The 19252-nt window shown below is 55.9% G+C and overlaps 2 protein-coding genes and 1 non-coding gene across 5 annotated transcripts; all 3 read right to left on the reverse strand.

Moving 5' to 3' along the window:
- Positions 1 to 691: 691 nt before the first annotated feature.
- Positions 692 to 16077, reverse strand: PTPN6 (protein tyrosine phosphatase non-receptor type 6). Of its 2 annotated transcripts, none has more exons than XM_068970192.1 (16): positions 15967 to 16077; positions 9835 to 9957; positions 9462 to 9656; positions 6767 to 6956; positions 6501 to 6617; positions 6302 to 6415; positions 6056 to 6152; positions 5615 to 5694; positions 5301 to 5450; positions 4183 to 4314; positions 3909 to 4063; positions 1928 to 1995; positions 1678 to 1829; positions 1488 to 1579; positions 1029 to 1168; positions 692 to 860 (listed from the first exon to the last, which is right to left on the reverse strand). In XM_068970192.1, the coding sequence occupies exons 1-15, from the start codon at positions 15978 to 15980 to the stop codon at positions 1054 to 1056; spliced, it is 1794 nt and encodes a 597-aa protein (XP_068826293.1). In that variant the 5' UTR covers positions 15981 to 16077; the 3' UTR covers positions 692 to 860; positions 1029 to 1053. The 2 variants fall into 2 exon arrangements, with proteins under 2 accessions (XP_068826293.1, XP_068826294.1); XM_068970193.1 differs by lacking the exon at positions 15967 to 16077 and adding an exon at positions 10041 to 10180.
- A 613-nt stretch (positions 16078 to 16690) lies between these two features.
- On the reverse strand, positions 16691 to 18477 carry C4H12orf57 (chromosome 4 C12orf57 homolog). Of its 2 annotated transcripts, none has more exons than XM_068971657.1 (3): positions 18131 to 18477; positions 17777 to 17866; positions 16691 to 16897 (listed from the first exon to the last, which is right to left on the reverse strand). In XM_068971657.1, exons 1-3 carry the CDS (start codon positions 18180 to 18182, stop codon positions 16746 to 16748), a joined length of 294 nt encoding a protein of 97 aa, XP_068827758.1. In that variant the 5' UTR covers positions 18183 to 18477; the 3' UTR covers positions 16691 to 16745. The 2 variants fall into 2 exon arrangements, with proteins under 2 accessions (XP_068827758.1, XP_068827757.1); XM_068971656.1 differs by having other exon boundaries at positions 17690 to 17866.
- On the reverse strand, positions 18445 to 18506 carry LOC138079401 (U7 small nuclear RNA). The gene has a single exon (XR_011144874.1). It is a non-coding gene; the product is annotated as a U7 small nuclear RNA (small nuclear RNA).
- Between the last annotated feature and the right edge of the window lie 746 nt (positions 18507 to 19252).

The raw sequence follows: 19252 nt of genomic DNA on the forward strand, positions 1-19252 counted from the left end.
GTCCCACTGTAAAACTGGAATGATGCAGGTACCTTGGTTCAATACTTTTAGTCTTGGTTTTGTTCTTTTGGGGGGGGGTCTTGTTTTTTACATTTTTTTTGGCCACACCACATGACCTGTAGGATCTTAGTTCCCTGACCAGGGACCTAACCTGTACCTCTTGCACGGGAGGCTCGGAGTCTTAACCACTGGCCCACCAGGGAAGTCCACAATGCTTTTAGTCTCTTAAACCATACCCGACACATGCCAAGAGTGTAATGAATTGGGATTTCCTTGGTGGTTCGGTGGTTCAGTGTTTAAGACTTCATACTTGCTTGGCACGGGGGCCCAGGTTCCAGCCCTGGTCGAGGATGTAGATCTCACTTGCTGCAATTAAGAGTTCACCTGATGCAACTAAAGATTCGTCATGCTCCAACTAAGACCCAGTGCAATCCAATAAATACAATGTGTTAAAAAAAAAGAGTGTGATGAGTTATTGTTGCCAGTTATATCATCATCCCTGATCTCAGTGATCTTCACCCACCCTGGCAGGATCACCCTCCGCTTTAAAGAAAGGGAAGAGGCAGCCAGACCTGACCCGTGCTCACACTCGCCTGTTAAACTGTGAAGGCTCCCTGCCTGCCTCCCCCTCCCGCCAGGCACACAGAGTTAGAGACCCACACACAGTGACCTAGAGGCTTTATTTACAAGAGGAGACCAGCCTGCCCCACCTGGGGCCTTGCTGGGCTATATACAGGATCCCAGGAGAGGGAGATGGGGACACGGTCATTTAAATTACAATAGAATGGGGGGGGGGTTGTTGCTCCAAGGTTCAGGCTGTGGGTCATCCACTGGAGGCCTCTGAAGAGACGAGGCTGAGGCTGCAAAGGGAAGGGAGGAAAGGGTGAGGCGGGGCTGGACCTGGAGTGGGGGACAAGACGCAGGTCTGGTGTGGTTGGTAAGGCAGGGTGAGGCCACAGCTGCCCCCTCTATCCAGGGCAGAAAGACCAGCTGGGAAGCCCCAGGGACAGGCCAGGGAAGGGCCGTACCATGGCCGCCCCAGGACGGGCCGGCTCACTTCCTCTTCAGGGAGCCCTTGTTCTTCTCCTTGTCCGCTGACCGCTGTTTCTTCACCTTCTCCTCCTTCTTGTTCTTACTGTGCACATTCTCATACACATCCTCCTTGTGTCTGCAGGGTGGGGCCAGCGGGTCAGGAGATAGGGGCAGGGTTCCCCAGCACCAGCCTGGGGTGACATGGGTTCACCCCATCTCACAGGTGAGCAAACTGAGGCCAGGAAAGCGAGGATGCCAGCCCTGACAGCGTCCTGACACTAGACTAGAAGCTCCTCAGGGCAAAGGCTCCATCTCACACATCAGTATACTCAGCTCAGGCCCCACGTGGAAGGGCACTCAGGAGACACTTGTCAATACAGGTTGTAAGAACCAAGCTTATACTTGAACCCGAACCTCCCTGGAAAGGAAGGTCGGGCTAGGCAGGGGCCACTCACTTAGAGGAGGTGCGGGAGGCCTTGGCGTGGGCATTCTTCATGGCTGGCGGGTAGGTGATGTTTCCGTATTCCGATTCCCGGCCCTTCTGGGACTGCAGGGAGAGGTGCGGTGGTAGGCCGGTGGTCCCAGCGGCACCCCATGCAGCCCACTGGCCCCCTCAGCCCAGCCAGGCCCCTGCGCTGCCCGCACCTGCATGACCTCCAACTTCTTCTTGGTGGTCTCGATGAACTGGGCGATGGCCACGTAGATGAACTTGTACTGTGCCTCCGTCTGCACCATGCCCGAGCGCTGGGCCCGCACCATCTGGATGGTCTTCTGGATGTCGATGTCACAGTCCAGGCCTGGCCGAGAGGGCAGCCGGATGTCAGGCCCCGAGCAGAGGCGGAGGCGGGGGGCTGCTCGCCCACCAGACCCAGCGTCCCCCACCGGTCACCCTCACCCTTGGTGGAGATGCTCTCCATGAGCATGTCGATGACAATGATGGTGCCCGTGCGGCCGATGCCAGCGCTGGGGAGAGAAGGGGCGCGTGAGAGGCCCAGCCCATGAAGGTCGGGAACCAGTGGCTCAAACGGGGCCAGCAGGGGCAGGGCTTAGGGAGCGGGCAGAAGGCAGGAGCGGGGCTTAGGGAAAGGGCAGTGATACAAGCTGCAGGAACCTGGCTGGGTCAGTGCGGTGGGGGTGGGGCAGACAGGGCAGGGGTTTGCCCAACTCTGCACCTGTACTCATCCCTCCAGCCAAGGGATTTGGGGAGAGAGCCTTGCACACTAGTGCTAAGACGCTGCTCCCCGATGCCCATCCCAGTACTTCCCAGCCCCACCGCCTGCTTCCACTTCTCCCTCTTCCCCCCACTACCCCAGGACACCTGGGACTCCATCCCACCTGTCCTGCCTACTACCCTGGCACCCTGGCCTCCCGGGCCCTCTCCCACAGCGTTGGCTCGAGCCAGGCTGCCCTCCTTGCATGAGGACCATCTTTCCGTCAGGCTGCATCTCCCTTTTTCTTCAGATCCTGACAACAGGGTGAGGACAGTTCTTCCGCCTGCTGGCCACGAGGCAACTGGGCTCAGGAGACTTGGGGGAGCAGCTAACAGGAGGTCTCCCTTCCTCCCCACCCTCTGCCGCCACCGCCTGGGCACACAGACCCCAGCAGCCTCAAGACCACACAGAGACCCCAGTTTCACCTCCACCACTAGGCCAGTCAGGCCGATGCCCCAAGTCGCACTGTCTAATTTCAAACCCAGATTGTTAAAAATAACACCCTCTCACCCACTTCCTTCCTGTAACGTCTAAATTAAGGCCATGGGGATTTCAAGAAGGTGGGGGGGGGGGCCCACGGGCAGCTGGGTCATTCTTGGCGATGGGCCTGTCCCTGGAGGTACAGTCCCTGAGACAGCACATGGGGGGTACATCCAGGCTCAGCCCACACAGCCCTGCCCAAGGACACACAAGAGCTGGTGGGCAGAAGGAGGAAGTCCTGGTCCTCAAAGCCTGGGTCACATGGAGGGAGCAGGAAGGGAAGGGAAGGAGACAGACCCCCGTGCCCCCACAGGAGATATCAAAACATGAATGACCCCCGCTTCTGGAGCATTTACTGTACTCCAGACACAGTGAGAGGGTCTCACGTTCACCACAGCCCCATGAAACACTGACTTTACAGATAAGGAACCTGAGGATCAGAGACGTGAAGTCATTTGTCTGAGATCACACAGCCAGGGAGTGGAGGAGCTGGAATTTACAGAAGCTACATCTGTCCAGTAACCCCTGCCTACCCCCTCCCATCCACCCAGGACAGGCGAGCTGCTGGGGCCCCTGCTGCTCATTGCTCCCTCAGCTCCCCAGCTTAGCAGGGTCTCCCGAACATGAACATGGGGAGCTCCAGTGGACCTAGTGGTGCCTGAGCTGAGGGGCTGAGCTGGGGGCACTGGCAGGAAGGGAGAATAGGAGTGGCATGAAGAGGCCTCAGCACCCCTCCCCCTCATGGCTGCAGATGGTAAAGAGAAGAGTTGGGGAGCCACACCGACCCCAAGGAGAAACACCGTGGGTAGACATGTGTGAAGAAACAGTAGTGACCTGGACCTGCATCTACCGTGAGCCCTGCTCCAGGTTCTCCCCATGGACCAGCAGTGACCTGACCCATTTCCTCATTCTCACATGGCAGGTTGAACTAGACTGGACCAGACGCTACGTCTCTATGGAGACTCCCCATGCCAGGCATGGGCTCAAGCCATGGGCTTGGTTCAAGCTAAGTACCACCCATAGGTCTGGAAGCTATCAGGGAACCCAGAAGAGGTGGAGGGCCCGGGAGGCTTTGAATGCATTCACGTGTAATTTGCTTACAACAGTGCAGGGCGCTTGGCAGTACTCAATTGCCAGCTACTACTTGGATTATTATCACCGGTATCATATCATTGTCACTCTCACCTGCAATGCACGATGATGGGCCCTGCATGAGGCAGACTCTCCTGCCGCTGGTTGATCTGGTCCAGGAAGCTGAGAACACCCCCAGGCTCGCTGGGGACCCCATGATCAGGCCAGCTCAGATACTGGTAGTGCCAAATCTCCCGAATCAGGTTCCCCTGGGTGGAAGACATAGGGTCAATGTGCCCTGCTCCCCCACGTGGCTTCATTCTACCCAATCCAGGAGAACAAGCGTGAGCAGGGTCCCCAGCCTGGGGCAGGAGCAGGGGACACTCACATTTTCCAGAGGGGAGACCTGTAAGTTTCGGAGTTTGTACTCAGCTGTGTCGTGTTCCCCACAATTGGTTACAGTGTAGGGTCCATAAACACGCTGACTGCCCACTTCTGGCCAGTATGGAACACATTTGTTCTGAAAAGAGAGGGTGGGGAGGGATGTAAGGCACAGAGGCAGGGCCTGAATGCCCAGTGCTGGCCCCGCAGCATCTGATGGATGAATGGGTGAACTGGCCAAGAGTCAGAGGCTTAGGTCTTGGCTCAGCATGCTGCAGGTGGTGAGACCTGACCAGCCGCTCAAGTCATTCCGCACATGCTGGCCTTTACAGACCTCGCACCTGAAGCCGCGCCAACCAGGCTGGAGTGCCAGACACAAGTAAGACACAGCCTGGTGCGCCAGTGCCTCCAGGAGCTCACAGAGAAAAGGGTGAGCCAGGGAACTGAGCCGCTGAGGAGCCCGGGGTAAGGGGGTGCAGGCAGAGACTAATTCTCCCTCTAGGTAATGGAGGAAATCAGGGATGCATTCACAGAGGAGGGAACATGTGAGCTGGGTCTTTAAAAAAAAGAGGTGTCTGTCGAGCAGAGATAGGGAGGAGAGAGGAAGTCACTTCCTAGGAGAAATGAGCTCCTGCAGAGGCACAGAAACCTGAAGGAGCCTGGGAGGTCGGAGGTGAGGGCTGGAGGGCAGCCACCAGGCCTGAGCACCAGGGTCCTCGGGGAGACAGCCTGATGCAGAGGTCACGCACCTCTGCACAGGTCACAGCCACTCCAGGGCAGAGGGTGCCGTGCGAGGGGGCAGCCTGCCCATGAGGTGAGAGTTTGGGGCCAACTTCAGAGACAGTAATGAGGCTGAGTGGAGAGGAGGGGTTACTACCCCAAGGGGGATGGTAGGCACGGGGTGGGGGGACACTTAAGGGATGGAGGCCTCTGGAAATCTGGGTCTGGTGGTCAGGGGAGTCCCAGATAGGAAGCAGAGACCCAGGAGTCATCATGTACTCAGATTTCTGCCTCAGGACCCCAAGGAGGTCGGGCCCTTGCCCTTTGAGGTGCCCCTAAGTGTCTCTCCAGCTTAATGGTAGTGGAGCAGTCCTGGGGGTGGGGGCTGCGTGGGGCTCAGCCTACCCGGCCCTTCTCCACCTCCCGGGTGGTCATGACAATGACGCAGGTGTTCTCCTGCCACACCATCTGCCAGAAGTCGTTGACCGTGGCCTCCAGGCAGCCCTGGCTGGCGATGTAGGTCTTAGCGTTCTCATCAGGGCCTAGCAGCTGGTTCTGGACAGAGTGCAGAGACGAGCAGAGCTGTGAGCCCCTCATCCACCCACCCACTCACCCATGGCAACAGCTCTGGCTTCACCCAATGTCTCTGGACCAAACATCCCCAGGAGCCGGGGTCCATTTCCCGCGCCCTTCCCACCATGACCGGCGAGCTCACTGACCTTCACGTAGTTGGCGTTAATGTAGTCAGACCCAGGGATGTTACTGTCGCGTCCCTGCAGGACCACGCGACTGTGGTCAACTGGGAGTGGGCAGAAAGGAAGCAAGAAGGGCCTGGGTCAGAAACCTTTCTTGAGCTCCCAGGCCATCCTTGCCTAGAAGCCCTGCGGGCAGGCCGGGGTGGGGCACACACATGGGTTGAGGGATCTCAACCCGTGTGGGCTGGAGGTTTCAGAGGAAGAACGAACGTGGTGGGGTGGGGTATGAGGGGATCCTCTGGGGGCCTGGAAGGAGGGGGGATGCCCTTGTGGGTGGGGTCCCTCAAAGAAGCTGGGGAAGGAGACCGTCTGCGATGGGGGGAGGTCAGCTAGGGGAGAGGAACCTCCTGGGCGGTGGACGCTGCCTGAGCTGGGGGCGGGCTGGAGGCTGCCCAGGGTGCTCACACGGAAGGATGTTCTTGTAACGGTTCTTGCTCTTGTTTTCTGGCCGCTGCCCTTCCAGCCGCTGGTGCAAGTTTTTCACCTCCTGCTTCTGCAGACTCTGTGGGAGGAGTCGGGGAAATGGAGCCTCAGGCCCGGGAGCAGGGCATCCATGGGTGGAGAGGTCATAGGGCAGATGAGGATGGGGAGTGAGGGGGCGGGGTCTGTCTGGGACCCCACGCCCTTCACCCTGCTGGTCCCATCACAAACCTCAAACTCCTCCCAGAAGCCGGCCTTGGCTGTCTCCTCTGACTCCTGCTTCTTGTTCAGTTCCAAGACCCGGTTCTCAATGTCAGCTGCGTTCACCCTCGTGGCGTAGTATGGCTGGGGTGGGGGAGGCCAGAAGTCAGCCGCTTCTAGAGCTCAGAGGCTCAGGGAATGGGAGGAGGCAGCCAGGCCCACCCCTCACCTGCCGCAGGTAGACGAAAGCGCCGGAGGCCTCCTCGATCCCCGTCCTCTTGAAATGCTCCACCAGGTCGGTGAGGCTGTCGAAGGTCTCCGAACCCCCCACTGTGTAGCGTCCACCCTGAGGGGCACCAAGTCAGGCCACCTCAGTCTCCCTGCCTGGATCCCCCAGCCTCAGACCAAAGCCCAGGCTGCCCCTCCCCACGGGCAAGGCTGTGGGCACAGAAGGGACCCCCAGCGGGGTGCCTCCCTGGTGCCCAGAGGCCTTACCTCACACATGACTTTGATATGGGTGACTCTGAGCGGGGAGCCAGGGCCAGCCTTGGGCTGGTCGCTGAGCACGGACAGCACAAAATCTCCAGGCTGGCTGAGGCTCTCACGCACAAGGAATGTCCAAGGCTCCCCCTTGGCCTGCAGCAAAGTCTCTGCCTGCCCTCCAGACATGTGGCCATGGTACCACCTAGGGAAGACGGCATCCGGGGAGGTGAGACTGAGGCCGGGGGCGGGCGCTGGGCAGATGCTCAGGGAGGGGGCAGGGAACTTGGGCCCCTGCCATGTGCTGAACTGAGTGAGCTGTGCTACACGCTCTCAAATCCGCCACTATGAGTAGGTCCGTCACCCTCACAGAAACCTGAGAGGTAGGTACTACCCATTCTGCAGATGAGGAGACTGAGGCTGGGTGGTGGAACACTGGCCCAAGCCCTGGCTAATAAGTGGCAAGCCTCAGGACTTCTAAGCAAGCCCACCTCCGCAAGTTTAAGACACAGGCAGAAAGGCAGCCACATCCAGAATGTTCAGAGGGGAGAAACCCAGGAAGGGTCTCCATGAAAGACAGGGCTAGGCAAGGGAAGCAGAAATGCAGATGGAGGCCAAACCACAGACAGCAATGGGGTTGGGAGAGACGGAAGTCACAAGCGAGGGGAGAAGTCCCCCTGGGGGTCGGGAAGGTGGACAAGCCCGCGGGGTGAATAGTGGTTTGGGGGCTTTGGGGTGCCCCAGGTGATGTCACTAAAGGGGCTGCTGGGGTTGGGTGTTGGGGGGGAGGCTCAAGGGGCTCAGAGGGGCAGAAAGCAGAACTAGGACCTTTCCCCAAAACACACCCCCTTCCCAGGAGGAAACTGTAGCCCCGCAATGCCCAGCCCCACAGGAAACCACGTGATGGAAAAAACACAAAACTCCTTCTGGGGAGAGAGTGAGAAGTGAGGTTGTGAGGTTTCCTCAGCCCAGGGACAGGAGAAGGGGGGCATTTTCCAACCGCAGGAATGGGGGGAAGGAGGGAGGGGGCCAGTCTGTCCCACCCCATCGTACTGCAGCCCGGAGGAGACTGCAGCTCGGAGACTTCCAGAGTCCCCAGCCCAGTGCAGGACCCCCGGGGCACCATATCCCACCACTCAGGGATAGGCCAGGGCCCCCAAGCAGTGGGGAGGGGGCTAACCCTCTTCCCCCAGGCCCCACAGGATGAGGAAGTCTCCATGCAAATGTCAGGCTGACCACAGGCAAAGAGCTAGCCATTGAGGGGACAAATGCAAATTCTCCCCAGAGGAGGAGGGGGAGCTGCCAAGGCCAAGAACCAGAGCAAACCAGAGCAGAGGATAAGAGAAAGAGCCTTCCCCACAGGCTCCCAGGGTCAAGGGTGAATCCAGACCTCCTGGCGTGGGGAACCAAAAGACTCTCTTGAAGTCAGCTGCCCTGGTCTTGAGTCCCTCTGACCCTGACCTCTTCCAGCCACAATTTGAACCCTGACCTCAGGCCCCAGGGGGTCCTCTCAGCTCCATCCCTCTTGCAGCTCCATCCTCAACCACCCCTGCAGCAATCCTTTGGCAGCAATCAGTAGGCCGGACCCTGGCTGTGGACAAGGAGGAGGCCAGGTCATGAAGAGCCCAAAAGGATCTGGGCAGAAAATCCCCATGAATGTGGCAGGGGGGTGCAGGAAGAGGGTGAGAGGCAGTGAACACCAGGCAAGGACAGACACGAGCAAGGGCATCTAAGTGCTTCCCTCCTGGGGGAGGCGGCTTCACCAGAAATGGACCCTGGATGCATGTTCATGGGAAAAAGGGTCTCCAGGGGTGGGTCTGGGGCCTGTACCCCAGCCTCATCCAGTTCTCAGTCTCAACCAGTGACTTGAACAAAATACGGATGCAAGATGGGAGGCATGCATCTCAGAAAGACCGAAAGCTGAGAGAATCCAGGTTCAGAATCATTTCGACAATCGATGCACAAACACAGGACAAGGACAAGTTGGCTTGGCCCTAGGAGTGTGCCAAAAAAAGCCCCCATAACAACCCAGAGTTGTTCAGCTGCCCTTCCCCTAATTACAGGAGCTATCATGGAGACACAGCTGGAAAATGAGACACCCCCCAACCCGTCCATAAAATGCAGAGTCTTTGGGTTTGCCCATACTTTGGGGAGACCACCTGGGGAGTAGCCAGCCCAGTTCTGGGGACCATATCTTTGAAACAAGAAAGATGGGCGGGAAGTGCTTAGAGTATTGCTCTGTGCCCAGCTACAAGGCCCTTGCACCCCTATGACAGTTTTCAATGATGTGGGTCTGGTCAAGGGACTGGTCCAGCACTAGCCAGCCCCAGAGGGCAGACCCATTATCAGGGGACACTGAGATGAGCCTATGTGTCCTCATACATGCTGACCCCTACGATCCTCCTCAACCATAGGAATCCGTGCTGGGGAGAGAACAGTTACAAGAGGTCAGATTCTGTCCCAGCAAGAAGAGCTTTCTAACAACAGAGCCAGCCATTTGGGAGAGACAGCCACGAGGAGAGGCCTCTCTGGCACTGGTAAGGCCTGGAGCACGGGTGGACAGGGACCCTGGAGAAGGGCCAGGCAACCTTCTCTTGCTTCCTAGGGGTTGATGGAAAGGGGGCCCTCAGATCACACGGAGGGAAGAGGCCCAAGGTAGGAAGGACAGTCCACTTCTCGGTGGGGCGGGCCAGGGAGCGAAGACCCTCACCTCTCACTGGTGGGGTCTGAGCAGTTCAGCGGGTACTTGAGGTGGATGATGGTGCCGTCTCGGTCCTGTAGAACGCCCTGCTGCTGCGTGTAGTACTCCACCAGCTCCGTCAGCGTCGCGAACTTCTCCCCTCCATACAGATCGTAGAAGTCCCCAGAGTTCTGGATCCGAATATGAGTCACCTGGTCCCCGACCCTGCAGGGCACCCGGTGGTGGTAAGGCCAGTGGAAGGGAGAGTGGAGGTCAGGTGAGGGTAGGGGGTGGGTGGGGGCCCTGGCCAGGGTTGGGGTGGACACACCCAGGGGCCTGGGGAAGCGAAACGAGCAGCCAAGGGCTGGCACCCCACCCCCGGCTGGAGCCGCGGGCCACCTACCTGACGGAGAGGGAGAAGTCACCCTGGTTCTTGCGGCTGGGCCGTGCCAGGAAGCTTCCGTGGACTCCTCGGCCCTTGAGCAGGGTCTCCGCATCCAGCCCACTGAGGTCTCGGTGAAACCACCTGGGGGCCAGGAGGGTGGTGAGGAGAGGCCTCAGGGCCCTGGGGCACCCTGCCTCCTGCCTACCATGGTGCCGGGCCCTTACCTCACCATCCTGGGGTGCCCGGGGCGGGGAGGGGGGTGAGGGCGTGAGGCAACGGCGTGGTGCCGCTGAGTCTGGGCAGGCGGGGGACGCTGGGGCTAAGCTCTGGCAGCTATCAGCACCCAGGCCACCTCGCCACCCAGCGCGGTCCTGTCCTGCTTCTGGGCTGCCACTCCACTGGCCTGGGGCAGCCGGCAGGGCGGGGACAGGAAGGGGCGCGGCCGACCCCTTGGGGGAACTCACTCACTTCTCGTTTTAGGGCAGAGCAGGGAGAAGCTCGGGGTGGCGGTGGGGGTGGGGACAGGACCCACACGCCCGCCATCGAAGGCCTGGGGAGGGTGGACCTCCACACACGACCACCCGAATGAGAACACACGTGAGCCTCCAGCGCCCCAGGCCAGCTCATGCTTGGTCCATGGGAACCCACACAGTCACGCGCCATCTCTTCCTGCTCCATGCAGCCTTCCCTGGTCCAAACCAGTAATAATGCTGAGGGTGGCAACTATCATTAGCGGTGTCTGCCTAGACAACAGGCACAGTGCTGGGCAGTATTTACCTGCCTTATCTGATGTGTCCTCACGGTAGCCCTGTGAAGCAGGTACCTTCATTATTCTCATTTTCCAGACAAAGAACCTGAGGCTCTGGGCGTGAAGGCAGCTTGCCCCAGGGCCACACGGTCAGTAAATGGCAAACCAGAGTGCAAACCGGATGGCCTGGCTCCAAAGCTAGTGATTTTAGCTACTATATGCCAGGCCTCAGGGCTTCAGAGAACAGAATAAAAAGTTAAATAAAAAGTTAAGGGACTTCCCTAGTGGTTCAGTGGTTAAGAATCTGCCTTGCAATGCAGGCAGGCCTCACAGGTTCAATCACTGGGCAGAGAGCTAAGATCCTACATGCTGTGGAGCAATTGAGCCGTGCCACAACTAAATCTGTGTACCACAATGGACGATCCTGTGTACTGCAACTAAAACTGGACACAGCCAACTAAGTAAATTTCAAAAAAGAAGAGAAAAAGTTAAAAAGGTTGGGGAGGGGGGCACTTCCCTAGGGGTCCAGTGGCTAAGACTCTGCTCCCAAAGCAGGGGGCCCAGGTTGGGTCTCTGGTCAGGGAACTAGATCCCACATGCTGCAACTAACACTAGGTGCAGCCAAATAAATAAATAATTTAAAAAAAAAACGAACAGAGGTTGAGAGACTCTTCCAATCAGGCCAAAGTGGGAGGGGGCAGTTTCCTAACTGTTTAGGCTGGGCAGATGCCTCTTAGAGGCATAGAAACCCTCCCTCGACACACACATCTGAATAGGTGCCCTGGGACAGAGGGCTGAACAAAATGACCCTGGAGCAGCCCTGTCCAACTGGCACCTTCCCTGCTTCTTGTCCTCGGCCTTTGGGCCATCCACCGTGCCCCAACCCTGCAGTTGGGTGAGAAGCGGAATGGGAAGCAGGTGGGGCCAGAGCCGCCAGCCCTATGGATGGATCCACCGGAGTCTGAACTGTAGGTTCTTGCTAAGGGGGTCTGGTCTGAATCCGACAGAGCTCAGGACTCTGACCAGGGGCCTGTCTCCTGGGCCGCAGCGGGGCACCCAGACCTGGCCATGGCCTATTCTCAGGGCCTGTTCACCTGGGGAGGCCCTAAACACTAAAAGCTTGTGATACTCCCTCTAATTCCAAAAAACATACCGCCAAACGAAAGCAAGAGGAAAGAAGCCCAATGCAAGATACACAAGAGGGGACTTCCCTGGGAGTACAGTGGTTAGGACTACAGAGTGCAAGGGTTCGATCCCTGCTCAGGGAACTAAGATTCCACAAGCCCTGAGACACAGCCAAAATTAAAGAAAAAAAAAAAAGATATACAAGAAACCCTGTGAGTAGATTCCCTAGGGAAGGGACCAGAGCTGGTAGCTGGAGGAAGGGGCTGGGAGGGACCTTTCCATCTCTCTCCTTCCACCTTTTTCTAAAAAATATTTTTGTATTTATTACTTATTTAATTGGCTGCACCAAGTCTTAGTTGTGACATGCAGGATCTTTGAGCTTCATTGCAGCCTGCAGGGTCTTTAGTTGCTGCATGTGGGATCTACTTCCCTGAGCAGGCATCTCTCCCAGGCCCCCTCTGCCTTGGGGGCCTCTTAGCCACTGGACCACTAGGGAAGTCCTTCCAGTCCACCTTTTTGAAGACTGTAGCATGAGCATGTAGCCCCTTCATTAAAATAAGTATACTGACTGGGAGATGGCAATTTCTGGGATAGCAGATCTGAGTGGTGTGTACACAGATGAAGTAAATGTGATGTTCAGTATTCAAGCATATTATGTATGCTATGCCTCAAAAAAGAAGGAAAAATAAGAATCAACTCAAGCCCAATGAAAGTCTATTTTCTTATGTTGGCTACTTTATCGTTTTTTGAATATCACTTCTCCGCCCTCCCCACCCCCAGAAAGGGCTTCTGGAGACCCTGCTTGATCTATTTATCTCATGGTCTAACACTGACTACCTCTATCTTAGACAGTAGTAGCCTTGAAAGACTATGAACTCTCTCTCACAGCAGGGGGCAGGAAGAGAATGGACACCGTCACCTCCACTACCGGGGGCCCTCACCTCCAGCACAGGAGGTCGACAGCTGGTATGGCTCACCTCCAAGTGGTTAAAACTTAGCACCATGTCTCACAGAGAGCATGTGTCAAATGACCACATTCATCCAGACCCATGCACATACATGATCACAAGCCCAGGTCCAGTCCTACCCATGCACACCCTACTTGTCACATACAGATGAGTATACACACGCGCGCGCAAGCACATGCACAAGCATCCACTTACGCACACACAGTCCCACTAAAGGCAACCTCATCATCCAAGTTCATCTACACACGTACATAGTCAGGTGCAAACACCCACACGTAGACACATCATCCCAACCACCCACAAAGTTGCAGGTCCCTACATAGCACCCAACACCCCCTGTACTGTGGCCACAAGCCACTGTCCCTCTGGAATTTTTAAAAAGAAACTAACTAGGCACTCAGAAACTCCTGACCATCAAGGAGACAGGAATTTCTCTGAAGGGTGTCAAGTCAGAAGGTAGACAGACACTAGGATGATATGTACAGTCTCTACTTGGCAGGAAAATAAATAAGAAGCACCACCCTTCCCTTGGCATAAGTGCTCTGGAGTTCACAGAGCACTTGCACGTGCACACACACACACACTCCCATTTGGGCCTCAGACATCCCCCAGGACTCAGTGGTTGTGGCCCACGGTCTTAGTTGTCCCTCTGCAAATAGGATCTTCCAGGACCAGGGATCAAACCCGTGCCCCCTGCTTTGGCCAGTGGATTCTTCACCGCTTTGATCTAGGAATTATTTTCCCCATTTTTTTTTTTTTTTAAGGGAGGTAAACAGGCTCAAGGAAGCTGAGAGTTAAAAAAGTAAGGGCCTACTAATTGAGAAGAGAAAATTACTCACTTGGGAAGCAAGGAGATAAAGGCAGAGATGAAGATCAACAGGTATGCAGAAAGACAGGCAGTCTGGAAGAGCAAACAAAGTAATCTCTAGAAAGCTCTTGAAGTTCCCTGGGCCTCAGTATCCCTACCTGATAAATGGGTTTAACAATATTTCCCAAATGCTGATATAAAAAGCCGATATGAAGTAGGTTTTTAGTATGAACAGCTCTTATGTGACGTTATTAATGTATATGCCAACCCTATTTAGTAGGTCCTGTTAGCCAATTTTATTTATTTATTTTTGGCTGTGCTGGGTCTTCCCTGCTGCTTGCAGTCTTTCTCTAGTTGAGGTGCATGGGCTTCTCAGTGCTGTGGCTTCTGTTTTTGCAGAGCGAAAGAGGGGCTCAAAGGCTCAGTAGTTGTAGCCCAAGGGCTTAGTTGCCCTTCAACGTGTGGAATCTACTCAGACCAGGGATCAAACCCATGTCCCCTGCCTTGGCAGGTGGATTCTTAACCACTGGACCACCAGGGAAGTCCATGTTAGCCCAACTTTAGAAACAAAAACTAAGGCTCAGAGAAGTTACTTGACCAAGGTCACAAACTAGGAAGGGGAAAGACAACAAACCAAAGCTGTCTGACGTCTAACGAGGCCACTGTCCTTCCCACTGCACCACCCACTGCGGGAGGAGGAGGCAGGGCGTGGGCAGAGGCCCCTGGGGAGCTGGCACGGGACCCACGAGCGTAGTGCCGGCTGGGAGCTGGGCCCTATGGCTGAGCTGAGCCACTCTGAGAGGCCGGGACCCTTGGCAAAGGGTCTCACAGGGCCAGCCTGAGGAACCAAGGAAGGATTCTTTCTCAGGAAAGGACTTGCCAACCATCTGGCAGGAAAATGACAGAGGCAGGAGCACGGAAGGGATCAGGGACCAGAAGACCCAATAAGAACCTTGACAGCAGGGATCTCTTTGGCGGTCCAGTGGTTAAGACTCCTCGCTCCCAGTGCAGGGGGCTCGGGTTCAACCTCTCATCAGGGAACTAGATCCCACATGCCACAACTAATAAATAAATGTATTTATATATAAATAAATCTATCAATAAACAAATTATTTATAAATAAATCTACCAATAAGTCATTTGTTTACATATAAATCTATTAATAAGTAATTTAGTTATAAGTAAATCTATCAATAAATATTTTTAAAATACATAATAATTAATAAAATAAACTTTTAATATATTTTTTAAAGAATCTTGACATTGGGGCTGAAGGAGACAAGGGGTACACTGAGGGAGGCAGGCACACCCCAAGAGCAGATGTGAATATAAGAAGCAAGAACTTACTGGACCTGGGGCAACCAACCTACCAACTCACCAAGACGCCCAGCAGGTCCTCACTGTAGTATCCAAACACCAAGAAGGCCCCACGTGACCCAGCCCTCCTCTGTCCTCACTGGCCAACTCTTCCCCCAGGCACCATCATTCAGTTTATTCCCACAGTAGGGTCTTTGTACTGGCCATTCCCTCTGCCAGCAGCACTGGAGCCTGATTCTTCCTCCTCATCCAGGTCTCAGCTCCTTCGTCACCGACTCAGGAAGGCCCTCCCTGGCCCCTCCAGCCAGTGATGCCACTGGCACCCCAGTCCCTTATTAGCATGTGAAGCTGGTTTATTTTCTGGGTAACACTTCTGAGACCCGGCAATTATCCTATTTAATGGGTTCCTTGGGCAGTCTGTCCCCTTCCACCCGCATGAAGCTCCGTGAAGGCAGGAACTGTGTCTCTCTTGTTTGTTACAGTATTGGCAGCACCTTAAAAAGCACCTGACAGAACTTCCCTGGCAGTCCATTGGTTAGGACCTCACCTTCCAATACCCGGGGTGTAGGTTCGTCCATGACTGGGGAGCTAAGATCCCTCCCACATGACTTGGGGCCAAAAAAGCAAAACATAAAACAGAAGCAACATTGTAACAAATTCAATAAAGACTTTAAAAATGACCCACATTTTTTTAAAAATCTTAAAAAAGTTTAAAAACTAAAAAGCACCAGCATACAATAGATACTTAACAGTATCTGAATGAACTGATGCAGAGGAGTGAAGGAAAACTGAGGGAGATTGGAATGAAGGATTTGGGACATTTAATGGGAACAGGGCATCTTTCTCAGGTCTGCCTTTCAGATGTGTAATGTTTCAGGTGTCATTCAGCTCCCTAGGGGACGTGTCCTTAGCAGAAGACAGAAGCAGGGGACCAGAGGGCGGAGAAAGAAATTTGGTGAGAATAAATATGCATCTGTCAGGGAGAAAGTACTAGAGAAGGGGGGTGGGTCAGAGGGTCATGAACAAGGCTGGAGTTCTGGCATCTTGTGGGGAAAGTGACCTGGGGAGGGGACAGGGGCAGGTCACACTCATGGTCATGCACCTGTCAGGAGTGAGCAGGATCCCTGCCCCTCCCTCCCCAATGAACAAGAGCCCCGGTTACCCAGATGGAGCAGGGGACTTACCCATGGGACAGCATTTCCCCAGAGGGGTGGGGAGTCCCAGGCAGAAGGCACAGGGGGCGTGGTCGAGCCCGTGGCGCAGCTGTGCAGGGGCCCAAGCCAGGTGAGGAAGAATGCTCAGAAACCAGCCACTTTCCTCTCGATGCTGCCTGCCAGGCCACAGGCACCGCGGGGACAAGCCCCTGGACTAAATAACCCCAGAAAAGGGACAGGTGGGGCGGAGCTGGCCTCAGCAGCTGGCTTCTCCCTCCAGCCCCACTCGGCAGTCTAGCGCCAGCCCAGCACGGCCTGCCTGTCCCCCGCCTCCCTCCCTGGGGAAGGGAGGAGCCACCTGGAACTCCACCTGGCCCGCCAGCCAACCGAGCCGCAGGAAGCTAGGTGCTGCGGCCAAAGCCCAGGAAGTCACCCTGGCCAAGGGAGCACCAGCCAATGGGGAAATCTCCAGGGGCACAGAAGCCTAGGAGCCTCAGGAAAAGTCCAGAAAGCCCCACTGCTCAAAGAGGGTGAAGGCTGTGCAGGCCACCCCACCCAGGGGGGTTGAGGGGCCGGCCCATCCTCCCACTCTGCACTCTGCCCTGGAGCTGGTCCAGCCCTGAAGGAACACAGGAAAGATCTGGAAAGGGAAATGGGACAGCCTGAAAAGCAAGAGGGAATCAGGCGGGATGTAGAGGTTGTCAGGGTCACAAAAAACAGACATCAACACTAAGTCACAGGCACATTTATTATCCTGCAGTACAATTAGGTCTTCCCTTCCCCAGCAGTGTTAACAGGAGGGCCAGTCCTCAGGAGGCAGCCACGCTGCCACCTGAAGCAGGCCCGTGGGGCGGCAGGGTCATGGGCGGCAGGAACAGAGCCTTCAGCTTCCCCGACAGGCTGGCAATCTCGGGATCCTGGGCTTCGTAAGACTTAACAAGGCGGGCAAACTTAAGAACACCTGCAAAGGGGAACGAAACTTCAGTCCACATCCACAGGGGAAGGATGTGCCCAAGATGGCAGGAGGGAGCAGCCTGAGCTGGAGTGGATGGCTCCTTCCCCTCTGGCCAGGTAGCTGTCTTCAAAACAAGACCCAGGCAATGCCCTGCGTGGTCCGGATAAATTATTTCCTGGTCTACACCAGGCACAACCAGATGGGATGCAGTGAATGAAAACATCCCAAAGCAGTGTGCTTCCCAGGATCAGATTAACCATTTTAGCAGTTTAGTCACAAGAGCCCAAAGGATGCGTACCCAACAGAACAAGATCGCCAGTCTATAACCAGGACACCGGAGGATCATGGGCCAGCTGGGTGGGATCAATAAACACTCTTGGAGAACTCGGCGATCTCACCCAAGAAACTGAACCCTCAGATTAGCCAGCCCTCTGATTAGCTGAAGCACTTTTTTTTGGGGGGGTGGGGCGCTGCAGAAGTGTGTGGTCACATAGACATTTCACTAAAAGCCATCAAAATGGGACTCATGGGACGTTCTCCTGTGGCCTCCATCACTGGTTTACTAGCAGAGCCTGATTTCTCATCTTAAAACGGAGTAACAGTATAATTAATGGTAACGACAACATGCATTTAAGAACCTCTCGGCTCAAGATTACAGCAGACCCTGGGTTCTGAGCGCCAACACTGTTAGACTGTGGCTGCCGCCATGTGGCGAGAAAGGGGACGACGGCTCAGGAATCCAACAGATCCATCGTCCTTTCCTCGACCCAGTTCACCGCCAACCCCCGTCCGACCCACCTTCCCCATCGCAGCTGAAGCCGTAGGCTTTAATAACCTCCTGCTGAATCTGCGTGGCTACGGGCAGCACGAATTGCAGCATTTTGCCCATGTCGTTACACGCGTTGTCCCGAGCCTCGTCCATGCGAACGGCATTCTCCGGCGCCGAGAACGCTTGGATCACCTCAGCCAGGACCACTGTGCGCAGTCGCCGCCGCGAGTGGGCATCCGATCCCGCCGACCCGAGCGGCCGACAGCGCAAGGAAAAGGGCAGCGGATTAGTGAACTGAAGCCGTAATAACCCGATAAGTTCGGCCCCCGAATTCCTCGCTGAGGGAAAGCAGGCCCCTCTGAAGAGAGAATGGTCCCGCGCGCCCCCACTTCCCAGCGAATGCAGTCACACCTCTCGCCCAGCGCCCTTCTCGAGAAAGGAGCCCACCCGGCAAATGGGAGGCTTCTCACCCTTGGCCTGCTCGGCGCTCAGGGCCGCGGACTGAGCCGAGGCGGACGCCATGGGACAAAAGATGCACGTGCGGCAACGACAAGCTGGCAAGAAACGAACCAGCTCCTAGCGCGGCCCTCCCGGCGCAGGGGGGAGGCGAACGGGAAGCTACATCAGACAGAGCCGGAAACTTCCAGACAAGAGTCCCAACCCCCCGGATCTTCTCCGCTAGCAACTGGACAACACGTAGACCGAAAAAATAAAACCGGTATCAACAGAAAACAACAGTTCCCCACCCAAATATTTTTCTATTGTTGATATCGACCAGTGTGGGAGGGGCTTTCCGGTAAAAACCGGAAAGCCTGCTAGACAAATTCTAAAAGAGCTGTAACACTGCATGCGTAGCGGCCGGAGAGCGCGCGGCACAGCCACCAACCCCGCTGACAGTGAGGGTGAGCCCCGACGGCCGGTTGCTAGCTCCGACTGCTCTACAGATAACGAGACACACTGCGACTTTCCGAGGGGGAGACAGTGGTCTAAAGAACTCTCTTAAATCCTTCGCGGCTAGAGTTTGTGAACGTTGGATGTGGGCCTATGCAAATGACCCGATGCCGATTGGCTAAGGAGGAAGCCAGTCACGCCCCCTTTAGTTTTTAGGAACGCAGACAGGGCTTCGCCGCAAAAGAGCTCGGCGGCTCCCGCGCTTTCCTAAAACGGTCTTGCGTCGAGGTGTGAGCTGACGCCCTCTAATTTCCCTTCCCTTCTGGGCGTTTGAAATTGTCCCCCCACTCCCTCTCCCCGCAACCTTAGGGTGGTTAAGACACCTGGGTTCTAAACTTATTGCAGCCACGCCCCCTGCACCTCCGCTGTATCGCCATTTCTAGCTACTCAACCGAAAGGATTCGGGTCCCCGGAGACTCCTAGCTGTGGGACCAGTGGCAGAAACGCCTCCCGAGTCTGCGTAGTTCCCTAGAACTGTCCTGGGCCGCCAGCATCCTGACTGCCCAGCCTTGGGCACCCCCTTATGGTGGAGCCAGGCCTCCAGGACCCCGGGTTCTTTGTGAGTCCCCTCTCCAACTCGCCAGGGTCCCTACCCACTTCCGGGCTGGTCTCTGGGAGGTCGCACGGCTTTCTCTCGAGGT

This window comes from Capricornis sumatraensis, chromosome 4, assembly GCF_032405125.1.
Source record: "Capricornis sumatraensis isolate serow.1 chromosome 4, serow.2, whole genome shotgun sequence".
Taxonomy (NCBI): domain Eukaryota; kingdom Metazoa; phylum Chordata; class Mammalia; order Artiodactyla; family Bovidae; genus Capricornis; species Capricornis sumatraensis.

What these genes read in the sequence shown, in the direction of transcription:
- C4H12orf57 (XM_068971656.1), bottom strand. Translation starts at nt 18,182, where the DNA reads ATGGCGTCCGCCTCGGCTCAGTCCGCGGCCCTGAGCGCCGAGCAGGCC. An exon ending in GAGCGCCGAGCAGGCCAAGG is followed by an intron (nt 17,867 to 18,130) that starts GTGAGAAGCCTC and finishes GACTGCGCACAG; the next exon opens with TGGTCCTGGCTGAGGTGATC. An exon ending in CTTCAGCTGCGATGGGGAAG is followed by an intron (nt 16,898 to 17,689) that starts GTGGGTCGGACG and finishes TCCCCTTTGCAG; the next exon opens with GTGTTCTTAAGTTTGCCCGC.
- PTPN6 (XM_068970192.1), bottom strand. An exon ending in TTACAAGAACATCCTTCCGT is followed by an intron (nt 5,695 to 6,055) that starts GTGAGCACCCTG and finishes GCCCACTCCCAG; the next exon opens with TTGACCACAGTCGCGTGGTC. An exon ending in CCCATCATCGTGCATTGCAG is followed by an intron (nt 1,996 to 3,908) that starts GTGAGAGTGACA and finishes TTCTCTCCCCAG; the next exon opens with CGCTGGCATCGGCCGCACGG.